At 44.8% G+C, this 26146-nt stretch overlaps 1 protein-coding gene across 1 annotated transcript; it reads left to right on the plus strand.

Moving 5' to 3' along the window:
- Positions 1-1022: 1022 nt before the first annotated feature.
- Positions 1023-26134, plus strand: cfap43 (cilia and flagella associated protein 43). Its single transcript, XM_030772446.1, has 36 exons — positions 1023-1051; positions 1346-1599; positions 1934-2030; positions 2248-2415; positions 2696-2846; positions 3222-3384; positions 3565-3647; positions 3862-3993; positions 4797-4913; positions 5025-5105; positions 5212-5360; positions 5575-5678; positions 6869-7018; positions 7390-7483; positions 8676-8869; positions 11758-11795; positions 13794-13871; positions 14040-14165; positions 14655-14759; positions 15508-15624; positions 15794-15994; positions 16218-16424; positions 18739-18828; positions 20228-20308; positions 20433-20558; positions 20702-20821; positions 21028-21135; positions 21345-21431; positions 21523-21611; positions 21700-21907; positions 23820-23932; positions 24231-24390; positions 24670-24834; positions 25479-25559; positions 25705-25858; positions 25959-26134. The coding sequence occupies exons 1-36, from the start codon at positions 1023-1025 to the stop codon at positions 26132-26134; spliced, it is 4596 nt and encodes a 1531-aa protein (XP_030628306.1).
- Positions 26135-26146: the final 12 nt, after the last annotated feature.

Below are 26146 nucleotides of genomic sequence, written 5' to 3' on the forward strand. Positions count from 1 at the left end.
GACCAGAGGAACTGTTACATAAAAATCAGTCGTGAAATTTTACATTTGCACATCCACTGTTACGTCATTTTGAAGCGGTAGGACGTTTTGTTTGTTACTGAATTCTTAAAAGAGCATAAATCTATACTATGTCAAACAGTAGGACACTTTGGCTGGCAGGGTGGCCGACCCCCTGGCAGACCAGGCGAAGATGAGCGGGGGGGGGAACAAAGTCTTGGATCGAGGGATGACTTGTATATGTGGACATGGGAGACAAGAATGGAATCTGTGGCACTGGGAAATGATAGGACTTCCCTTGTTTGGAGTATTGTATGCCTATTATATAACTAAACGCTTGGCAGTGAGGTCCATCCAGGGCATGGGGTCGGTGCTGTGGGAGACAGTACAATACAAATCCAAATATACATGGTGAATATGTGTACACATACATCCTATTAAGTATGAATGTTAAAAAAAATTCTAAATTACTAACGAAAATGGGCCCACTGCCAAATCATGAGAGGACGAAAACATCTGACGTGTGACGAGGGGCACGTGACCTTGAGGGAATTGGACAAACTGGAATACTTTAAATATTCGATAAATGTGCTGCTAGTGCCAAAACGCACATAGTGTTTATTTTTGCTTATGTAAAAAACAAGAACATGAACATAACCAAGCTTTACTGCCATTTTCAAACATGCATTATGAATTCTGTTAAATAGTTTGAAAATCTACTCTGTTATCTCAAGAGTCCGACCACGTGCAATGCCACACATGTTAATGCGATGTAAAATGCCATATTCACAAATCCTCTGGCAATCATTCTGTGAGCTGCTTTCTGTACCTTGAAGTGAGGTTGACAGTCCAATTTGCAACACGCAAATAATTTCTTCTGGCTGATAGAATCGACCAATGAAATAAGTGTTTTTAAACTAGGGGGCGTAGACCTTTGGTTTCTAAGGGAACGCAACAAACTCCGACCTCTGGATTCAACAAAAAGGAAAGTTAAGATAGCGTTTAAGAACAGTAATTTCACACTAATGGATGCATTAGGGCATTTGGAAGTAAGGTGAGATTCAGTTACGGTAGCCTTTTCATCTGAAGCCGACAGTTCCACTGTCAATTATTAAACCCAGCTGTAACATTAACCGCTAATACCAAACTATTTAATATAGCATAGCTAGGTGATAAAGGTAGCGCGTCAACTGGTATCTTATCTGGCTGTATGGATGAGATAATGTCCGTTACTCAACATTACATTGTGTTTGTAATATGTAATAATGAAGATGCAGTTATTGTATTCATCACTGAGCAAAGAACGGCCTTGCAAAAACTTTATTTTCTATTTCTATCTCGTCATAAGGTGGGCACAAGGAATCACCAGCAGGAATGTTGAATTTGTGGACCAGAAGACCGCATGCTATGCATGTGGGAATTACATAGTTTTCCTCGACATAGAGACGAAGATGAGAAGTATTCTCCAGAGTCCCGGTCGTGGTATCGGCGCGTTTACCGCAAACGGCCACTGCAGGACTCTAGCTTTCTCTGAACATAAACTCAGTCCCTCCATATTCGTATATAACTATCCAGAGCGTGTTCTCACGTCTGAGCTTAAAGGTGAGTCAGATGAGGAGACGTCTGAAACTGAGACAGACTGACTGTTGGGCATATAGTTCCACATCAGTACCAATATTAGTACTTCAGCAGCTGTTCCCTCGAAATCTGTTAAAAGAACCTAACGCGTTCTCTTAACGCCCGAATACAGTTCTGTGTTGAATGGTTCAGATAAAAGGTGACACCAACCTGTTTAGACCCTCAAACAGGCTATCTCATGTTCCGATCAACCTCATACAGACTCTGAAATTAATAATCCACGCCATGAAATTAGTTTTAAATAACTAGCTTCCTTGACAAATGTTAGAAAAGTCGTATATATCGTCGTGTTTGGCAGGTGGCGCTAAAATGGATTATACTGCTTTGGCGATATGCGACATCGATTCTTACTTAGTCTGCTGCTCCGGTGTGCCTGAGCACACCATTACTGTTTGGTAAGATATTGGTTTTGTTTTCATTTTGAAATATCTGGCCATTAAAAAAACATTGCAGTATATTTATCTTAGTGTTACAGAGGCCTACTTTTGATACAGACTGAATTTTTCTATTACCTTTACATTATAACGTGACATTTTTTTTCAGTCTGTGAAGATGTATCCACTGCACACCTGGGCCAGAAAATTGTTGCTAATAATCAATATTTTTTTACAGGAACTGGGAGAGTGGGGTTCCTATTTGCAGCTACAAACAGGCAGGAACAGAAATCTCATATCTGGTTTTCAGTCCAATGAACTGGCACCAAATCTGTGCCATGGATTCAAAGTCTCTCACAATCTGGAATATTGAGAGAAGCAACAATTTTCACATTATGAAACCCAGGTGGGTTACTGTACTCTCCAGCAGATGTCACTGTTCATAAATCATAATATAAGCACTAAAATTTGGTGGATGTTACTTGAATATAATCATATTCTGCCATAACACTGCTGTACCATAAAGTGTAATATTTTTATAATAGTGTTTCTTGTCTATTAGTAACTCTGTTTTGCCTCTCTGTGTGTCCCATCATTCATTGTACTAAAAATAATAATATTTATTTCTTATTATTATTATCATTCATTGTACTAATGGGCTGTTTGGATGTGTGATGGTGTGGCAGTGCTGTAGATCTCCCGTCAGCTGACGGCTCTGTTCTGGAGAGGGAAATGAGCCCGTCTCCTATGGCCAATGAGGAGCTGACATATTTCGGACCTCAGATGCCGACCTCTGCTGTTGCAGGACTGACAGGAGACAAGGCAAAGAGCTTTGTGGTAATGCATCAGGCTAAGACGGCTTTCCACAGTCATCTCACAGTGTCTTTGTCCCTTAATGTCATTTTGAGAAACAGGGAAAGTGAAATGCATTGCATTAAACACTGTGGTCCACCAAGATGTGATGGGTGCACAACTTACCACAAAGCACGTGGCTTAAACATATTTGTAATTGACAGGGATGTTTTAAAAGATTATCAGTCCTAAAATGATGTAGCAGAGTGTAAGATGCTCAAGGAATTTTTGCTGGTTTTCCAAGTTTCAACTGCTAAAATTGAATTTTATATTAATCAAAACAAACAAATAAACAAAACCCTTCCTGCTCCCTCTCTGAGACTGAGAGTTTGTCTAAGGTTTGTTTGTGTGTTTAAAAAGCCTCAGCGGCGGATAAAGACCAGCCTGTGTCCCAGCGCCCTCTGCTGGTCAGCAGCGGCAGAGCTGTACGTGGGCTGCAGGGAAGGCTTTCTGCTGCTTGTGAATCCTGAGACTCTGCGTGTCTCTGTCCTCCACAAACCTGGCAGCAGTGGGCAGGCCACAGGTAAATACTGTCACACCTGGCCAATGCTGCCTGCAGACAGATTCAGTAAGGAATAGACACCATGACATGTAACTAAATTCGCCAAATGATTCTTGTTATTTTGGCAGTCAGAGTTAAAATCCGTATGTTTCAGTCTGATGATTTGCTGTTTGTGGGGATTTTTTATATTGTTTTGTCTAGGTGGCAGTGGCCGTCTGGAGACACAGGCAGGCAGTTTTCAGAGTCTGGCGCTACACAGTCACGGACTCTTTGCCGCAGGAAGTGTAAGAGAATCCAATCTGGTATTTATCATGATCGAGCCAGAGTTCTGCGTCACTGTAACTGTCAGAGCTGTGGTTCTGTCCGGTAATGAAACTGTGACAGGTCTGCTGATGGACATGAGTGTGCTTCACACTGGGGTTTATTTAGTCTGTCCCACTGATCCAGAGAACGTTAGAGCTTCACTCCGACACTGACTCTGCGTGTTGTCCGTTTCAGGAGGGTGTTTTGCGAAACCTGCAGATTAAGGGGAATCAGGTTGAAGTGGCTCAGACCTGGACATTAGAAGAGCCAATCTCCACCATATGCCTGTCTCCTGATGACGAGACCCTGTTATTGTCCTCCAGCTCTGTAAATAAGCACCTCATTCACTGGCACTGAACATGACAGGACCATAGAGTGTTAGCTCCATCTTATGTTGTTCCTCACTGTAGACTCAAGTTCACTCAGCCATCTCTTACCATAGTACAGAGACGCATCCAATACACCCATAGTCGGGTGGAATCATAATACACAATCAATAGAGAGAATATCTCCATTACTGACACACAGTAATCATAATACACAATCAATAGAGAGAATACCTCCATTACTGACACACAGTAATCATATTACACAATCAATAGAGAGAATATCTCCATTACTGACACACAGTAATCGTATTACACAGTTAATAAAGAGAATACCTCCATTACTGACACACAGTAATCATAATACACAATCAATAGAGAGAATATCTCCATTACTGACACACAGTAATCATAATACACAATCAATAGAGAGAATACCTCCATTACTGACACACAGTAATCATATTACACAATCAATAGAGAGAATACCTCTATTACTGACACACAGTAATCATAATACACAATCAATAGAGAGAATATCTCCATTACTGACACACAGTAATCATAATACACAATCAATAGAGCGAATACCTCCATTACTGACACACAGTAATCATAATACACAATCAATAAAGAGAATATCTCCATTACTGACACACAGTAATCATAATACACAGTTAATAAAGAGAATACCTCCATTACTGACACACAGTAATCATAATACACAGTTAATAACACGCAGTAACCATCCCTGGTCGAGCGAGATTGACCATGACATGTCTGTGTTGTGCTGTTGTTTCACAGGGTCGTATATACAGAACTGAAATGGCATTATCTGATAAAGTCGTGAAAATCCTGGATGTTCTCGGTGGAAACTGCGTTTGCGCCACTCCTCTGATCACCGATAAAAACATCTGTGTGGTAAAGTCATGCTGTGTTTGGACAGTGTTCAGATGAATGTCTCTGTGATCAGGCAGTGCCATAAGCACCTGTGATGTTCTGCCTCTTCAGTTCACTGTCTCTGAATTATAGTCCGTACAGGAGACTGGGCAGCTGCAGCTGTGGTCTATGGACGCTGGAATCTGCACTGGGTCCATCTCTCTCCAGGAAACAGTTAGTTCTCAGTGTCTCATTTAATCTGTTAAAATAGCAGAAACTGTGGCAGAAGTCTACTTGAGATGGAAAATGAGAGTGATCTCTGTTAATGGTGTGAATGCAGGTGACCAGTTTGGCCTGCTGCCCTGTAGCCCAGTATGTTGCCGTGGGAACAGTCACAGGACATGTCCTGTTTGTCGATTTGACCAAGAAACAGCAGCCTCGTCCTGTCCACAGAGTTCATCTCTACCACTCACCTGTGAGCCACCTTGTGTGAGTGTGTGTGTGTGTGTGTGTGTGTGTAGGTCTGGGACTTTTACAGTGTTAAATGGACCTTAAATGGGCCTTTCATTTAATGTTTCTTCCTCTTCCTCTGCCCCCCCCCCTCCAGTCTCTTCTCTTTAAGTGTCTGGATTTTTGCAAATCACATTTATCTGACTGGTTTTATCATTTTTGATATTAGATCCAAATTGTTGATTTTCAACAGGTTTGATCAAGGAGGGAATTTTCTGTTGACTGGTTCTTCAGATTCACACATATTTGTCCTGGATGCAAGGCCGTCTAAAACGTTTGAGATAATTGGTTATACAGGTACACACATCTCTGATGATTGGTTATACAAGTACACATACCTGATGATTGGTTATACAGGTACACACATCTCTGATGATTGGTTATACAGGTACACACATCTCTGATGATTGGTTATACAGGTACACACATCTCTGATGACTGGTTATACAGGTACACATACCTGATGATTGGTTATACAGGTACACACATCTCTGATAATTGGTTATACAGGTACACACGTCTCTGATGATTGGTTATACAGGTACACACATCTCTGATGATTGGTTATACAGGTACACACGTCTCTGATGATTGGTTATACAGGTGCACATGTCTCTGATGATTGGTTATACAGGTACACACGTCTCTGATGATAGGTTATACAGGTACACACGTCTCTGATGATTGGTTATACAGGTGCACACGTCTCTGATGATTGGTTATACAGGTGCACATGTCTCTGATGATTGGTTATACAGGTACACACGTCTCTGATGATTGGTTATACAGGTGCACATGTCTCTGATGATTGGTTTTACAGATACACACATCTCTGATGATTGGTTATACAGGTACACACGTCTCTGATGATTGGTTATACAGGTGCACATGTCTCTGATGATTGGTTATACAGGTACACACGTCTCTGATGATTGGTTATACAGGTACACACGTCTCTGATGATTGGTTATACAGGTACACACGTCTCTGATGATTGGTTATACAGGTACACACGTCTCTGATGATTGGTTATACAGGTACACACGTCTCTGATGATTGGTTATACAGGTACACACGTCTCTGATGATTGGTTATACAGGTACACACGTCTCTGATGATTGGTTATACAGGTACACACGTCTCTGATGATTGGTTATACAGGTACACACATCTCTGATGATTGGTTATACAGGTACACACATCTCTGATGATGGGTTATACAGGTACACACATCTCTGATGATGGGTTATACAGGTACACACATCTCTGATGATTGGTTATACAGGTACACACGTCTCTGATGATTGGTTATACAGGTGCACATGTCTCTGATGGCTGCGCAGGTTCTGGTTTCCTTGTTTGTTGTTTTGTGTAATTCTGGCTGATTTGTGTTAACTGTTTTATTTTGTGATAATGGTGTTGACTGGTTTATTTTGTGATAATGATGTTGACTGGTTTATTTTGTGATAATGGTGTTGCTGTTTCAGAGGCTGTGGGAACCATCGTGAGCCTGTCTGCTCAGTACCACAGGGACAGTCAGGAGGTCAAAGTTTTGGTTTTATGTGACGGAGAAAAGAGAACTCTGACTGAGGGAAATGTGATTTTACTGCTCACTCTGCCCGTGCGCCAGCTCACAGGTACAGAGAGAGAGAGAGAGAGAGAGAGAGGCAGAGACTGAGAGAGAGAGAGAGGCAGAGACTGAGAGAGAGAGAGAGAGAGAGAGAGAGAGAGAGAGTGAGAGAGAGACAGAGAGAGAGAGAGACGGAGGGAGTGATGGAAAGAGAGTGATAAAGAGAGAAAGTGCAGCTTGGTGTTAGTAAACAATCTACTGTTTTATGTTGTTATGAAGATAAATACTGTATTTTTTGTGTCTTATTTGAGGAATGGTGTGTTTTTATAAAATGATGCGGTAACGGTTGAGTGCTCTGAAACTGAAGAAACAGCAGATGTTAAATGAAGTGTTTGTCAGTTTCATATCTCTGAACATGTTGTCTGTGTTGATGATCAGGAGAGGTTTGTCCAGATACAGTGTCATTCCTGCTGGCTGGGTGGAGCTGGTTCTGTCTCCTTTACTCCGGATGGACAGACACTCCTCACTACAGGTCTGAAAGACGGATCCCTGGTTTGCATCAGACTCAGGTATAACCTGTCTCAGCTATAGCCTGTCTGTGTGTGTTAATGATGTGGGTATAGCCTGTCTGTGTGTGTGTGTTAATGATGTGGGTATAGCCTGTCTGTGTGTGTTAATGATGTGGGTATAGTCTCTGTGTGTGTTAATGATGTGGGTATAGTCTGTGTGTGTGTGTTAATGATGTGGGTATAGTCTGTCTGTGTGTGTTAATGATGTGGGTATAATCTGTCTGTGTGTGTTAATGATGTGGGTATAGTCTGTCTGTGTGTGTTAATGATGTGGGTATCATTAACTGGTAAATGACTGTATTCATTAACTGGTAAATGGCTGTATTCATTAACTGGTAAATGACTGTATTCATTAACTGGTAAATGACTGTATTCATTAACTGGTAAATGGCTGTATTCATTAACTGGTAAATGACTGTATTACTTAACTGGTAAATGACTGTATTCATTAACTGGTAAATGACTGTATTCATTAACTGGTAAATGACTGTATTCATTAACTGGTAAATGACTGTATTCATTAACTGGTAAATGGCTGTATTCATTAACTGGTAAATGACTGTATTACTTAACTGGTAAATGACTGTATTCATTAACTGGTAAATGACTGTATTCATTAACAGGTAAATGGCTGTATTCATTAACTGGTAAATGACTGCATTACTTAACTGGTAAATGGCTGTATTCATTAACTGGTAACTGACTGTATTCATTAACTGGTAAATGACTATATTCATTAACTGGTAAATGACTGTATTCATTAACTGGTAAATGACTGTATTCATTAACAGGTAAATGACTGTATTCATTAACTGATAAATGACTGTATTCATTAACTGGTAAATGACTGTATTCATTAACTGGTAAATGACTGTATTCATTAACAGGTAAATGACTGTATTCATTAACTGGTAAATGACCGTATTCATTAACTGGTAAATGGCTGTATTCATTAACTGGTAACTGACTGTATTCATTAACTGATAAATGACTGTATTCATTAACTGGTAAATGACCTGTTAAATTTGTCACAACATATGGTAATCAAACTGTAATTAAATCCTGAGCTTGTGTACAGATCTTTATGTGTGTAAACATCTGCACACACGTGTATACATGAGTTTGGCTTTTATTCTTGAAATGTGAATCTAACAGGATGAAACTGGCTGGTGTGGGAAAATCAAATGCAGCCACCCAGTATAGCCAGTTCATGGCAGCGTCCTTAGAGAGCACCGTTATCTCAGAAAACTCCATCCTCAGCAGGATGTCAGACTACGACCCACACACACAGCCCCTCAGTGGCCCAGGCGCTGCCGACTCAAGGGAGGAGGTACAGACACAGAACCACTCCCCTGCCTTGCCGCTCCACACACCTCCACACACCTCCACACACCTGCACACGCCTGCACACACCTCCACACACCTGCACACACCTCCACACATCTCCACACACCTCCACACACCTGCACACAGCTCCACACACCTGCACACACCTCCACACACCTGCACACAGCTCCATACACCTGCACACAGCTCAACACACCTCCACCCACCTGCACACACCTCCACACATCTCCACACACCTGCACACACCTCCACAAGCCTGCACACACCTCCACACACCTGCACACAGCTCAACACACCTCCACACACCTGCACACACCTCCACACACCTGCACACACCTCCATACACCTGCACACAGCTCAACACACCTCCACACACCTCCACCCACCTGCACACACCTCCACACACCTGCACACAGCTCAACACACCTGCACACACCTCCATACACCTGCACACAGCTCAACACACCTCCACCCACCTGCACACACCTCCACACATCTCCACACACCTGCACACACCTCCACACACCTTCACACAGCTCCACACACCTCCACACACCTCCACCCACCTGCACACACCTCCACACATCTCCACACACCTGCACACACCTCCACACACCTGCACACAGCTCCACACACCTGCACACACCTCCACACACCTGCACACAGCTCAACACACCTGCACACACCTCCACACACCTGCACACACCTCCATACACCTGTACACACCTGCACACACCTGCACACACCTCCACACACCTGCACACAGCTCAACACACCTCCACACACCTCCACACACCTGCACACACCTCCACACACCTGCACACACCTCCATACACCTGCACACAGCTCAACACACCTCCACACACCTCCACCCACCTGCACACACCTCCACACACCTGCACACAGCTCAACACACCTGCACACACCTCCACACACCTGCACACAGCTCAACACACCTCCACACACCTCCACCCACCTGCACACACCTCCACACACCTCCACACACCTGCACACAGCTCAACACACCTCCACACACCTCCACCCACCTGCACACACCTCCACACATCTCCACACACCTGCACACACCTCCACACACCTGCACACAGCTCCACACACCTGCACACACCTCCACACACCTGCACACAGCTCAACACACCTGCACACACCTCCACACACCTGCACACAGCTCCACACACCTCCACACACCTCCACACACCTGCACACAGCTCAACACACCTCCACCCACCTGCACACACCTCCACACATCTCCACACACCTGCACACACCTCCATACACCTGCACACACCTCCACACACCTGCACACACCTCCACACACCTGCACACAGCTCAACACACCTCCACACACCTCCACCCACCTGCACACACCTCCACACATCTCCACACACCTCCACACACCTGCACACACCTCCACACACCTGCACACACCTCCACACACCTCCACACACCTGCACACACCTCCACACACCTGCACACAGCTCAACACACCTCCACACACCTCCACACACCTCCACACACCTGCACACAGCTCCACACACCTGCACACACCTCCACACACCTGCACACAGCTCAACACACCTCCACACACCTCCACACATCTCCACACACCTGCACACACCTCCACACACCTCCATACACCTGCACACACCTCCACACACCTTCACACAGCTCCACACTCCTCCACACACCTGCACACAGCTCAACACACCTCCACACACCTGCACACACCTCCACACATCTCCACACACCTGCACACACCTCCACACACCTTCACACAGCTCCACACTCCTCCACACACCTGCACACACCTCCACACACCTTCACACAGCTCCACACACCTGCCCACACCTCCATACACCTGCACACACCACCACACACCTGCACACACCTTCACACAGCTCCACACTCCTCCACACACCTGCACACACCTGCACACACCTCCATACACCTCCACACATCTCCACACACCTGCCCACACCTCCACACACCTGCCCACACCTCCATACACCTGCACACACCACCACACACCTACACACCTGCAGACACCTGCACACAGCTCAACACACCTCCACACTCCTGCACACACCTCCACACACCTGCACACACCTCCACACACCTGCAGACACCTCCACACACCTCCACACGCCTGCACACACCTGCACACACCTCCACACGCCTGCACACACCTCCACACGCCTGCACACCTGCAGACACCTGCACACAGCTCAACACACCTGCACACACCCCCACACACCTACACACAGCTCAACACACCTCCACACACCTGCACACAGCTCCACACGCCTGCACACACCTCCACACACCTGCACACACCTCCACACACCTGCAGACACCTCCACACACCTCCACACGCCTCCACACGCCTGCACACACCTCCACACACCTGCACACACCTCCACACACCTGCACACACCTCGACACGCCTGCACACACCTGCACACACCTGCACACACCTCCACACACCTGCAGACACCTCCACACGCCTCCACACACCTCCACCCACCTGCACACACCTGCACACGCCTGCACACACCTCCACACGCCTGCACACACCTCCACATGCCTGCACACACCTCCACACACCTGCACACACCTCCACACGCCTGCACACACCTCCACACACCTGCACACACCTGCACGAATATATGACCCCCGCACATTCGGCCTGTCAGTATTCAGTACCAAACATGGAATCGACTGAAATGCACAGTCCAAACGTGAGTTGGCCTCTTGTCCACTGGTGAAGCGGCATAATCCATCATCACGCCTCTCCCACAGCTCTCTGATAAACGACATGAGATTGAAGTGACAGAACAGGAGGACGACGCCGCCCGTCTGACCGCTGGGGCTCTCACTGCCCCTACCTGGCTGGACAGCAAACTGGACGCGGTCAGTTCCCCCCCCACACACACACACACGTCTCACTGCTCTGCGCTCTGAGGGAAGCACACACTCCTGTGTGATGTTTACTTAAATCAGCCCAGCTCTGCTCCTGGCAGATTGCTGCCAGAGTATTGCGACAGCTTTGAGTTGTGTTAACTTTGTGTGAACCACAGAATCCAAGTGTAAGTCATTAGGAATGTGCTGTTCCCCACCATGGCCCCGTGTAGCTTTGCTTAAAACTATATCTAGCTTCATTTATGGATTGTGTGTCTACTTGTAATGTGGTTTCGCAGCCATGTTCAGACTGGGTAAAGGTGAATTATTGATTATCATTATACATTTTTTTTCTGTGCCATCTCATTGGCTCGCTGAAATCGGCGTGACACGACAATGAGATTTGCATTTAACGTAATGTTGTGGTTGTGAAGTGTGTTGTGAACTGTGTAGAGTTTATAGCAGATTGCCGTCAGACTGCACACAACTTATTCATTAGCACAATACTAATACATGAAAAAAGTTCTCCAGTGAGTTTACTGTAAACGTTATACTAACTCCTTGCCTTGACTGAGTTGTTGTCACTAATCTGGCTCAGGCTAAACTTTAGCTGGCCGTGTTCCAGACCAGGAAACAGATGGTGTTGGTTTGATTCTCACATTGGGCTGTTGACTCAGATCTGCACTGCTGCTGGTTCTAACGTCTCTGCTCTTCCTCTGGATGCTACTGTTTTAACCACGACCCCAAATTATTGCAGGGGCACCACACATAGCAGCCCTGTCTCTCTTACCCCTCACCACTGCCGTACTGCTGTCTGTAAGATCCAGTCTGCCCAGTGCTCTTACTGTGGTTAAATAAATGAGTTAAAAACAGTGTGCTGGACTGAGTTAAGGCTCAGCTTTACTCTTGTTCATGACAAGCTTTGGGCCTGTCACGGGATGAACACTCAGGGTCACTTTGCTTTTAATACTGTGGTGGCTCCGCCCAATTTTATATTGCAGCGAATAACAAAGGTGTATTTCTACTTTGTTACTATGCTCCACTATTCAAAACATATCTCTCTCTCTCTCTCTCTCTCTGTGTGTGTGTGTGTGTGTGAGAGAGAGAGAGAGAGAGAGAGAGAGAAATTGTGATATGAAGGAAATATGTGTGTTAAAGATTAGCTGACTGGTGTGTTTTTTTATGACTTATACAGTCATTAGCATTGAGTGGGCAGGCACTTCCAGCCAATTCTCCTAGAGCTACACATCTAATGCGTATTGTTTGTGATTTTGTTCATGATTGTGATGACCTTGAAACTCAAGTGTTGGTATTGTCAAGGTCACACACCAATCAAATCTTCCACAGAAGTTTCAAATGAGCTCTAAAGTTCCATGGTCCAGCACTGAGATCTGCCAAATGAAACATGGAAAAGCACGTGAGAGCAGTATTCCAGGCTGTTCGCCGGAGGAATGGGTGCTGTTACTGTGAGCGTCCAAACGGAAACGCACCGCCATCAGCGCCTCCGGAGGTCTCACGAAAATATCAGTGTCTGACCTGACCTGTGTTAGTTTTTGTCCCGCCCTCCCCCTGCAGGGGAGACACGACTTTGATTGTTCTGCAAATGATGTCATATTATATTAAAACTGCTCTCAGAGTCATTGGAACCAAATACACGCACACACACTCGCACACACACACACACACACACACACACACACACTCACACACTCACACACACACACACACACACACACACACTCACACACGCACACGCACCCTCACACACACACGTGTTTAATTGGCGGCTTCTCTGATGCTGGTCCTCCAGTGGAAGCAGTAGTTGTTCTGTTCTGTAAACTGGAGTGGATCTCTGTCAGTTAGAGTGGATTTCTGTCAGTTAGAGTGGATTTCTGTAAGTTTGATGGAATGCTTGGATTCCTCTCCCAGTGGGACGTCTGTCATACTAGAATCACATACATGTGTTACGCTCTGTGACCCTGTGTCCCGTCGGCTGTGTCACCTGCACAGGTCGTGAAAGAGGAGAGCCAGCAGTTCTCCGAGAAGAAGAGGAGTCTGAGGAGGAGCATTAAGGAGCTGCGAGACACAGTGAGAGCCAAGTTTTCTGTTTCTCACGAATCTTTACCACAGGCCTAAATAAAGAGCACATCTCTCTGCCACAGCCCCAGAGAGGAATGCACTCCACACATGGTTTGGTTTTGTCACTTAACGAGTGTGCTAAGCTTGATGGGCTGTTAATCATGCCTGTGAGTGCAGATCCAGGCTCTGATGCGAGAAAATGAGACCCTGTCTGATATGGAGAAGCTGGAGCAGCAGGAGTTTAACCTGGACGTAGAGGAGCAGAAGAGACTGCAGTCTGAGGCGGAGCAGGAAGTCAACAGGGTGACGATGGACATACACAGACATAAACCCCTCCCACAGAACACCAAAAATAACTCATTAAACACTGAAACCCCTCCCACAGAACACCATCTTTGAAAAATTTAAACTCCCACGCAAACAATACATAGCTTTAAAATAAATAAACAAATAAACTTATGAACTTGGCATCACACAGCCTCCCCGGAGAGAGAGCAATCAGACATCTCTTTGGGATCAGGGACAGATCTGTTGCAGATTAACCCCAAAAAGATTGTTTTCTCCTCAAATGTTCCTCATGGTTGATTCCTGAATAAACAATCTCCTGCCTGCATTTTTACATTCACCTCACAAGATATGACCAAATTTTACAACCAAGATTTAGGAAATCTCTCTCTCTCTCTCTCTCTCTCTCTCCATTTGCGGAAAATTATTACCGTTATTAATCTTACCATGCGTTTGGTGCCTGAGTGTCCTTGTCATTATGGTTTATTTGTCTGTTTTATCTGTGAGGTCCGGAATGAGATTGAACTGGAGAACCTGGCCAAGTGCTACCTGAGGGACGTCCTGAAGAGGGAATGTTGGGACTCCATGACGGTCAAAGGGAAGAGCATTAAAGTGAGTTTACACACACAGGGTTATGAGTTTTATACGGTCAAAGGGAAGAGCGTTAAAGTGAGTTTACACACACAGGGTTATGAGTTTTATACGGTCAAAGGGAAGAGCATTAAAGTGAGTTTACACACACAGGGTTATGAGTTTTATACGGTCAAAGGGAAGAGCATTAAAGTGAGTTTACACACACAGGGTTATGAGTTTTATACGGTCAAAGGGAAGAGCATTAAAGTGAGTTTACACACACAGGGTTATGAGTTTTATACGGTCAAAGGGAAGAGCATTAAAGTGAGTTTACACACACAGGGTTATGAGTTTTATACGGTCAAAGGGAAGAGCATTAAAGTGAGTTTACACACACAGGGTTATGAGTTTTATACGGTCAAAGGGAAGAGCATTAAAGTGAGTTTACACACACAGGGTTATGAGTTTTATACGGTCAAAGGGAAGAGCATTAAAGTGAGTTTACACACACAGGGTTATGAGTTTTATACGGTCAAAGGGAAGAGCATTAAAGTGAGTTCACACACACAGGGTTATGAGTTTTATACGGTCAAAGGGAAGAGCATTAAAGTGAGTTGACAAACACAGACGTGACAACAGGGTTATGAGTTTTATACGGTGTACCTCATTTTGTGCATAAGCAAAAGAAAACACGTCGCATGGACCATTTTCCTGTCTTACACGTCTTCATAAGTGCCAAATGAAAACGTAGAGTTGACTTTATGTGTAAATGTCTCTGCTCCTTCAGGCCTTTCACTCAGAGCAGGAGGTGATGAACTATCCTCTGAAGGAGCGCTCAGCTAGAGAATTGGAGGAGCTTCTGCGTGTGGAGAGCATAAGGAGGATTGAGAAGACCGACTCTAATGTCAGTAAAATCTTCTCCCCTTAATGTCTCTCATGCTGTAGTGACAGAGCATTTAAAACGCTATGTCATGGCACTGAGGCTCTGTGCTTACACTGACAGACTGAGATGTGAGAACAGTTTCTCTCAGAATAAACTAATCATCTGGTCTCTTTTGACATCCAACCAACAGCTTCAGGAGGAGATTCTGGGGATGAAGAGCAGGACTCCTGTGGAGAAGGAGGAGGCTGAAGATGAGGAGGGTCCTGAGGTGGAGAGCGCAGCACTGACTGGGAGCCTGAGTTTCCAGTATGGAGGCTGGAACAACTACATCTACAGCCAGTTTGTCCTGCATGTCAGAGAACAGAAGATTAACCAGATCAGCATGCTCCAGGTGACCTACTCTGCTTACCTGCAGCTCAGTGGTAAACCAGTAAAACATTGACTGGAAATAAAGCTCTGCATTGTTATCGTCCAGCTGATTGAGTACAAAATCAGTTTTTGTTTTATGTGGTTGAGGGAAGTAAATTTCCCATCATTTCACTGCTGTTCATAGCATTGGCAGCCTGTGAAGCTTTACCTACTGAGTTTTTACATTTGCGCTGTGTTTGGTAAAGGACATCATCTACAAAGTGAAGACGAGCTTTAATAAGGAGTTTGAGGCGGTGTACAGGCAGAAGGAGCAGGAGCTGAGCCGTATACGAGACAGGAACAGACGGATCAAGGAGATTATGAGTGAGCTGGAGGTGGAGGAGAAACTATGGGAGCCGACGCTGACGGACAGTGAGAGACCAGAGAGAGTTCTGACAGTCACTGACTCAGAGGTGCCACAGCACACACACACACAGAAATGATAATTCACACACAATGTCAAAAGCAAAGATGACTAATATGTTCTTTACTCATATCAGTGAATTTCTTTCCTGAGGTAAAGGAAAAGGAGCATTATCCAAGTGAATCTAATTCACTGAGTGAGTAATAGTTTTTTAGGAGGGTGTTTACAGGTCTCCTCATGCTCTCCAAGGGCAGAGCTGCTGTGCCTCCTGTATGAGTCTGTGAAACACACACGTGACACAGTTTCACAAATTATATTGTTGTGTATAGTGTATAGTGTATAATGTATAGTATAGCTAATGGCAGCTCATGTTACAGCAGAGCAGTCTGTCAGTGTCTTTTCAGTAGATTATAACAGTGCAGTCTGTCTGTGTGTCTTTTCAGTAGATTATAACAGTGCAGTCTGTCAGTGAATTTTCAGTAGATTATAACAGTGCAGACTGTCTGTGTGTCTTTTCAGTAGATTATAACAGTGCAGTCTGTCTGTGTGTCTTTTTTTCATTAGATTATAACAGTGCAGTCTGTCTGTATCTTTACAGTAGATTATAACAGTGCAGTCTGTCTGTGTCTTTTCAGTAGATTATAACAGTGCAGTCTGTCTGTGTCTTTTCAGTAGATTGTAACAGAGCGCTCTGTCTGTGTGTCTTTTCAGTAGATTATAACAGTGCAGTCTGTCTGTGTCTTTTCAGTAGATTATAACAGTGCAGTCTGTCTGTGTGTCTTTTCAGTAGATTGTAACAGAGCGCTCTGTCTGTGTGTCTTTTCAGTAGATTATAACAGTGCAGTCTGTCAGTGAATTTTCAGTAGATTATAACAGTGCAGTCTGTCTGTATCTTTACAGTAGATTATAACAGTGCAGTCTGTCTGTGTCTTTTCAGTAGATTATAACAGTGCAGTCTGTCTGTGTGTCTTTTCAGTAGATTGTAACAGAGCGCTCTGTCTGTGTGTCTTTTCAGTAGATTATAACAGTGCAGTCTGTCAGTGAATTTTCAGTAGATTATAACAGTGGAGTCTGTCTATGTGTCTTTTCAGTAGATTATAACAGTGGAGTCTGTCTGTGTCTTTTCAGTAGATTATAACAGTGCAGTCTGTCTGTGAATTTTCAGTAGATTATAACAGTGGAGTCTGTCTATGTGTCTTTTCAGTAGATTATAACAGTGCAGTCTGTCTGTGTCTTTTCAGTAGATTATAACAGTGCAGACTGTCAGTATCTTTTCAGTAGATTATAACAGTGCAGTCTGTCAGTGTCTTTTCATGAGATTATAACAGTGCAGTCTGTCTGTGTCTTGTCAGTAGATTATAACAGAGCGATCTGTCTGTGTGTCTTTTCAGTAGATTATAACAGTGGAGTCTGTCTGTGTCTTTTCAGTAGATTATAACAGTGCAGTCTGTCTGTGAATTTTCAGTAGATTATAACAGTGGAGTCTGTCTATGTGTCTTTTCAGTAGATTATAACAGTGCAGTCTGTCTGTGTCTTTTCAGTAGATTATAACAGTGCAGACTGTCAGTATCTTTTCAGTAGATTATAACAGTGCAGTCTGTCAGTGTCTTTTCATGAGATTATAACAGTGCAGTCTGTCTGTGTCTTTTCAGTAGATTATAACAGTGCAGTCTGTCTGTGTGTCTTGTCGGTAGGTTTGCGTGTGAGGACAGTCTTGTTGTAATTATCTGGTGGTGGAGGGAGGGAGTGGCTGCCTCACGCAGTGTGGTTTGGCTGTGGGACAAACACAGCCAGAGAATGCACAATATGATTTTCAAATCTGAAAAAGAAAAGTATGTTGCCTCTTGATCTCTGCACAACAAAATGAGTTGTTAGACACACTAATTTAAAAATTTTAACTCATACAAATGCCACTGTATTGGGTACGGTGTTGAATGTTACATTCCCTGTGGTTAAAAAGGCCTTTGATTCTCCTTTGCCTCACCCAGGACTCCACCCTTTGCTGTAGTCTTTCATTCTCGCAGGTGATTGTGTGTGTTGCCATGGGATTGATGGGTGTGTCTGGGTTTGACTGGGATCGTTGGGGCTAAGCCAAAACATCACAAAGCGCTGCCTCCGGCAGTGTGGGAGAGCTGGAGAATGGATGGATTTTTATCATCCTGGTTTTTACTGTCTATGAGTGAAAACACACTCCAAACAGACCTACTAACACACTCTGACACACATTCCATACCCAACAGTTCCTGTGTGTGTTATTTTTAAAGAATATGAAATCTTTCAGAGCTTTGAGAAACTCCCTTGTCAGTCTGATTTGCAGCCGCTGAGGTCATTAGTACTGACAGTGCCATCTGTGTGTGTTTCAGATAAAAGTGGAAAAATACCTCTCTCCTGAACAGCGGCAGAGGGAGGAGGCGCAGAGGAAAGAAGAGGAGCAGAGACAGCTCGCAGCAAAGGTATTAAGTTACTGTGCTTTTCAAACAGGTCTACCTCTCACAGTTATGTAGGAACTGCTCCCCCTCACCGTGTAACATGCATCACCGTCAGTCAGAGTGAGAATCAGTGTCACATGAGTTCATTGGCCCCAACTGAAGCTGATTTCAAGGTGAAAGTCATGTCGACTTTCTGGACAATGCTTAGAACTCATCAGTAAAGCAAAGTTGTATCCATGATGTTGTTGTGTGTTGCTCTGTCTGTTTTCTTGAATTTGTCTCTGGACTAATACTGAGCTTAGTGGTGGCACTGTATGCCACAGACAGCTCCTTATGACTGTATGCCACAGACAGCTCTTTATGACTGTATACCACAGGCAGCTCTTCATGACTGTATACCACAGACAGCTCCTTATGACTGTATGCCACAGACAGCTCTTTATGACTGTATACCACAGACAGCTCTTTATGGCTGTATGCCACAGACAGCTCTTTATGACTGTATACCACAGACAGCTCTTTATGGCTGTATACCACAGACAGCTCTTTATGGCTGTATGCCTCAGACAGGTCCTTATGACTGTATGCCACAGACAGCTCCTTATGGCTGTATATCACAGACAGCTCTTTATGGCTGTATGCCTCAGACAGGTCCTTATGGCTGTATACCACAGACAGCTCTTTATGGCTGTATGCCACAGACAGCTCTTTATGACTGTATACCACAGACAGCTCTTTATGACTGTATACCACAGACAGCTCTTTATGGCTGTATGCCTCAGACAGGTCCTTATGACTGTATGCCACAGACAGCTCCTTATGGCTGTATATCACAGACAGCTCCTTATGACTGTATGCCACAGACAGGTCCTTATGACAGTATGCCACAGACAGCTCTTCATGACTGTATACCACAGACAGCTCCTTATGGCTGTATACCACAGACAGGTCCTTATGACTGTATGCCACAGACAGCTCTTTATGACTGTATACCACAGACAGGTCCTTATGACTGTATACCACAGACAGCTCTTTATGACTGTATACCACAGACAGCTCTTTATGACTGTATGCCACAGACAGGTCCTTATGACTGTATGCCACAGACAGGTCCTTATGACTGTATGCCACAGACAGGTCCTTATGACTGTATACCACAGACAGCTCCTTATGACTGTATGCCACAGACAGCTCTTTATGACTTTATACCACAGACAGGTCTTTATGACTGTATACCACAGACAGCTCTTTATGACTGTATGCCACAGACAGGTCCTTATGACTGTATGCCACAGACAGGTCCTTATGACTGTATGCTTGGTTGTGTACTCTGCCTCTGTCGGCATTCACTTTGGATCAATGTGTCTGATAAATGAATGAATGTCATGTGATGTCATGTCTGGGTTGTCCTGTTGTCCTGCAGGGAGACAGGATCAGAGAGAGGGCCCTGAATGACATGATGGGAGGGGTGCTGGAGCTCAGGAAAGAGGACATTTTGAGAATGGTGAAGTCACTCACCTTTCTCTTCAGTAAAAAATACACAGAAAAATGCATCATGCCAGTAAACTCCTGAGTAGAACGAACTTTTTGTTTTTAATGAACCTAGCCCACATCTCTTTGTTCTACAGGAAGTGCCGCGCCCAGAGTTCCTGACAAAACCAGAACTGCAGTGGACGGAGGACGAGAGAAAGAGCTACAAAGAATATGAAAAAAAAGTCAAGGACCTCAACGAGGAAAAAGAGAAATACAGGAAGGTCTGAGTGCTCCAGGGCTTTTAAAGCATCTTCTCAAGTTTTTCCTTTGTAGATCAAGTGAATAAAATAAAAAAAGCAGTACATAAAATAAAAAGCCAGTTAAAAATGAAATTTAATTGAAGTTTAACATGTCTTGACACCAGAATCTGGAGTCAGAAATGAAGAAATTGCAGACATCCATTAAGGATGCCAGCCAGGCCTTTGATGACGCTCTCATGAAGCTGTTTGAAAAGAAGGTGAAATGTGAGATGGTCATATATCAGGTATGGGTATAGTATGTATGATGGTATGCATTATGTATCATCATAGAACGACTCCCTCAGGCGTTAAGTTCTTCAGCAGCACCTGAGAACTTTCTTTAAGACGTTTGAAATCCCTTTGAAAAGAAGTCTCATTCATCATTTTTTCATGTAATTAAAGGGTGTAAAACATTGAATGAAAACATGGATTTTGTTGGTTTGTCCTTCAGGAAGAGTTGAAGATTGCAAACCTCGTCTACTCCATTCTCATTGAGGATAACATTCTGAACCGAGAGAGAGATTTAGAACACAGACTGGAGACGACTAAGAGTCTGAAGGTAGAGTGTCTGACCCCCTGCACCACTTGGGTTACAATCACAGAACCAAACAACACAGACTCACGCACCTTTCCCCAGGCAGGTCATTTAGTGGAGGATAAGACTGACACGGTGTTCAAGAGCAAACTTGTGTGGCATGTTAATCTGTTTGCCTGCCAGTCCTTTCCACTAACTCTCACTGTGCATGACTCACCCGTTTCTGCTGACAGAATGGAACTGGTGAAGATTTAAGAAAACACAGAGAGGAGGTGGAGGCGTTCCGGGAGACGTACGATAACGCTGTTGCCGAGGACAAGGTAAAATGAGGAGCCACGTTACCGTGACAACCGTAAATTTGTATTTTCCATATCCGCCGTCACGTCACGCGACTCCTGCCTTTCCTCGCAGCTTCTTGACAAAGGCTTCCGGAAGGAGTTCTTTGACGTTCCCGGCCATGTCGTCGATAATCTGTATAAGCTGTACAAGCGCAGGCCGAGGTATTGACAGAGGAAGTCATGTGATTTGATCAGGTTTATAAACATGACTCCTCCAGGCCAGATGAACAGTAATGCTGTCGTTTGGTAGGGTCCAGAGGGTCCGGTCTCAGACTGAGAACACAAGCCCGTTCAAAGAGCGGCCCCCGACAAGCCAGGCAGCCCCGGAGGGCCTGACCCAGATGCTGAAAGCCATGGAGGAGCTGGACTCTCCGGAGAACATGCCGGAGGGGCTGCAGCCGGTCATCTGGGAGAGGCTGTGCCTGGCCAGACGAGCAAAGGTGGAAAGTGAACAGCAGGTGAGAAAAAAAGAAAACAGACAACAAACGAACGATGACTGAAGATGTGGTGCTGCCAAGATGCCTCTTTTTCCAGCTTTTACAGTGACCTGACTGTGCTGAGTGTTTTGGTTTGAGCTGTTGTGAATGGGGCTGATTCTACTGTGTGTTTTGGTTTGAGCTGTAGTGAATGGGCCTGACTGTGCTGAGTGTTTTGGTTTGAGCTGTAGTGAATGGGCCTGACTGTGCTGTGTGTTTTGGTTTGAGCTGTAGTGAATGGGGCTGATTCTACTGTGTGTCTTGGTTTGAGCTGTAGTGAATGGGGCTGACTGTGCTGAGTGTTTTGGTTTGAGCTGTAGTGAATGGGCCTGACTGTGCTGTGTGTTTCAGTTTGAGCTGTAGTGAATGGGGCTGACTGTGCTGAGTGTTTTGGTTTGAGCTGTAGTGAATGGGCCTGACTGTGCTGTGTGTTTTGGTTTGAGCTGTTGTGAATGGGGCTGATTCTACTGTGTGTTTTGGTTTGAGCTGTAGTGAATGGGCCTGGCTGTGCTGAGTGTTTTGGTTTGAGCTGTAGTGAATGGGCCTGACTGTGCTGTGTGTTTTGGTTTGAGCTGTAGTGAATGGGGCTGATTCTACTGTGTGTTTTGGTTTGAGCTGTAGTGAATGGGCCTGACTGTGCTGTGTGTTTTGGTTTGAGCTGTAGTGAATGGGCCTGACTGTGCTGTGTGTTTTGGTTTGAGCTATAGTGAATGGGCCTGACTGTGCTGTGTGTTTTGGTTTGAGCTGTTGTGAATGGGGCTGATTCTACTGTGTGTTTTGGTTTGAGCTGTAGTGAATGGGCCTGACTGTGCTGTGTGTTTTGGTTTGAGCTGTAGTGAATGGGCCTGACTGTGCTGTGTGTTTTGGTTTGAGCTGTTGTGAATGGGGCTGATTCTACTGTGTTTTGGTTTGAGCTGTAGTGAATGGGCCTGACTGTGCTGTGTGTTTTGGTTTGAGCTGTAGTGAATGGGCCTGACTGTGCTGTGTGTTTTGGTTTGAGCTGTTGTGAATGGGGCTGACTGTGCTGTGTGTTTTGGTTTGAGCTGTAGTGAATGGGCCTGACTGTGCTGTGTGTTTTGGTTTGAGCTGTAGTGAATGGGCCTGACTGTGCTGTGTGTTTTGGTTTGAGCTGTAGTGAATGGGCCTGACTGTGCTGTGTGTTTCAGTTTGAGCTGTTTGAATGGGCCTGACTGTGCTGTGTGTTTTGGTTTAAGCTGTTGTGAATGGGGCTGATTCTACTGTGTGTTTTGGTTTGAGCTATAGTGAATGGGCCTGACTGTGCTGTGTGTTTTGGTTTGACCTGTTGTGAATGGGGCTGATTCTACTGTGTGTTTTGGTTTGAGCTGTTGTGAATGGGGCTGATTCTACTGTGTTTTGGTCTGACCTGTTGTGAATGGGGCTGATTCTACTGTGTGTTTTGGTTTGAGCTGTAGTGAATGGGCCTGACTGTGCTGTGTGTTTTGGTTTGAGCTGTAGTGAATGGGCCTGACTGTGCTGTGTGTTTTGGTTTGAGCTGTTGTGAATGGGCCTGACTGTGCTGTGTGTTTTGGTTTGAGCTGTAGTGAATGGGCCTGACTGTGCTGAGTGTTTTGGTTTGAGCTGTAGTGAATGGGCCTGACTGTGCTGTGTGTTTCAGTTTGAGCTGTAGTGAATGGGCCTGACTGTGCTGAGTGTTTTGGTTTGAGCTGTAGTGAATGGGCCTGACTGTGCTGTGTGTTTTGGTTTGAGCTGTAGTGAATGGGCCTGACTGTGCTGTGTGTTTTGGTTTGAGCTGTTGTGAATGGGCCTGACTGTGCTGAGTGTTTTGGTTTGAGCTGTAGTGAATGGGCCTGACTGTGCTGAGTGTTTTGGTTTGAGCTGTTGTGAATGGGGCTGTTGTGTTTCTGACGTGCAGGTGAAAGCGAAGGCCCTGACTCTGGCAGAGATGCAGGCTTTTCTGCAGAGGAGAGCTGAGGAGGATGAGAACACACAGCTGGAGATAAAAAACCTGTCAGATGAGCTCAGTCGGTGAGAGCGGCCTGTTCACTCCACTGTGACCCAGGAAACATGTAAATATCAATGTTCATAATTAGAGGTGGGGGCAGCACGGTGGTGCAGTGGTTAGCGCTGTCGCCTCACAGCAAGAAGGTCCTGGGTTCGATTCCTCGTCGGTCGGTCGGCCAGGGTCCTTTCTGTGTGGAGTTTGCATGCCCTCGTGCACTTTGGTGTTAAGTCTGATCAGTGATCTCTGTGTCAGCTGTAAACACTGACACAGAGACTGAAGATCACTGTCAGTGTGTCTTTCTCATCAATGCTTTTTTTACAGACTGCGGGAGCAGAAGGTGAGATTCCGACTGGACGTGATGGTGCAAATCCTTCTGAAGCAGGGCCAGGTGGAGGTGGAGGCCGGACATTTCATCCCTGATTACTCTGACTCCTTACTGCTCCACCGCAGCGTGGTGGAGGAGCTCAACTCCACCATCAGGGTAGGGCACGGACAGGGCCCGGGGTGAAAGAAAGGTCTCCTGGACGTTTTAGTTTGACGCTAAATAATTTTCACATCTAAATACTTTCAATTAAACATAAGTTAGGGAAGCCACTGAATGATTACGGAATAGAAACTACTGAATGACTGGGGTTAGGGATTTTTTTATTCTTATCATAATGATTTCTTTACTGTAATTACTGATGAATGAAAGCAGTGCACTGTAGAAAAGTGAATAAGACATATCCAGTGTGCGTGAGCGGCTGTGTGTCCTGTGCAGGCTTTAGGAGAGCAGAAGATCGCCATCATGGTGGAGTGTAAGGATTTCCGCAAAGGAATCATCCAGCAGGACTGGGAGTATAAGAGAATGACCATGCAGATCCAGGATCTGAACAATAAGGCCAGAGACATACAGATGCTGCGCGTGTCACAGGAACTGCAGGAGGTAAAGTCTTCATACGCCACATTAAATTCAATAGAAAACACCAAATAGGAGAAATAAGTACAGACTGATACCACTGAACAAATTCTTTTAACAAAATACTATGTTCCCCCCCCCCCCCCCCGGGCATTTACCTATTTAATGAGCTGTGACTGCCCTGACCTGACCAGCCGTATGTGTCAGTATTGTTACTACTGACTTTCATTAATGTGTCAGTATCGTTACTACTGACTTTCATTTATGTGTCAGTATCGTTACTACTGACTTTCATTAATGTATCAGTATCGTTACTACTGACTTTCATTTATGTGTCAGTATCGTTACTACTGACTTTCATTAATGTATCAGTATCGTTACTACTGACTTTCATTTATGTGTCAGTATCGTTACTGTTGACTTTCATTTATGTGTCAGTATCGTTACTGTTGACTTTCATTAATGTATCAGTATCGTTACTACTGACTTTCATTAATGTGTCAGTATCGTTACTGTTGATTTTCATTAATGTGTCAGTCTCGTTACTGTTGACTTTCATTAATGTGTCAGTCTCGTTACTGTTGACTTTCATTAATGTGTCAGTCTCGTTACTGTTGACTTTCATTTATGTGTCAGTCTCGTTACTGTTGATTTTCGTTTTGCCCTGTCAGTACCTGGCTGAGACACGGCATGACAACCAAACGTCAAAGCAGCTTTCAGCTTTGGAGAAAACAGTTACATTGCAAGCAAAGGTGTGTGTATCTGCTAAATTTGGGCTGGATTTAATCAGGAGGGTTAATTGTTTGTTTAAGCATTTACTGGTTTTAAATCAGAACGAACAATCTCATCAAAGTTACCAATATCATCAGTAAGCCATGAAATGACCTGCCTCACCAGGCCCATGAGAAGAATGTACAGAACTGTAAGAATCTGATTAAGAAGCTGAACAGACAAGTTGCAGTGAAGGCAGAGAAGAACGCCGTCTTGGATCTCCAGCTGGCTGAAACGCAAGTGACGGTGGCAGAGAGGAGAAACATATATGAGGCCATTGGTAAACAGTTCTATACAGTGCATCTGTTTCACAGAAGATGAAGATGCATATTTTAATCCTTCAGAGTTTTAAAACTCTTTAAAATCTGTGCTGTTTGCAGCGATGGAGGAGAACCAGGACAGAGAGGCAGAGGAGCGCTATCAGGACATCCTTCAGAGGAAGAGACTGGTGGGCGTGGCCAAAGCCCAGGCAGAGGAAGTGGCCATTCTGAGGGCGGAGCTGGAGAGACTGCGAATGAAGAACTTCCCTGCTATTCGACAGCTGAACCAGAACTGACACAAACAGCAT

The sequence above is a fragment of the Chanos chanos genome, chromosome 4 (genome assembly GCF_902362185.1).
Source record: "Chanos chanos chromosome 4, fChaCha1.1, whole genome shotgun sequence".
Classification (NCBI taxonomy): Eukaryota; Metazoa; Chordata; class Actinopteri; order Gonorynchiformes; family Chanidae; genus Chanos; species Chanos chanos.

What these genes read in the sequence shown, in the direction of transcription:
- cfap43 (XM_030772446.1), top strand. Translation starts at nt 1,023, where the DNA reads ATGGATGCATTAGGGCATTTGGAAGTAAG. An exon ending in ACCAGATCAGCATGCTCCAG is followed by an intron (nt 15,995 to 16,217) that starts GTGACCTACTCT and finishes TGTTTGGTAAAG; the next exon opens with GACATCATCTACAAAGTGAA. An exon ending in AGGTGGAAAGTGAACAGCAG is followed by an intron (nt 21,908 to 23,819) that starts GTGAGAAAAAAA and finishes TCTGACGTGCAG; the next exon opens with GTGAAAGCGAAGGCCCTGAC.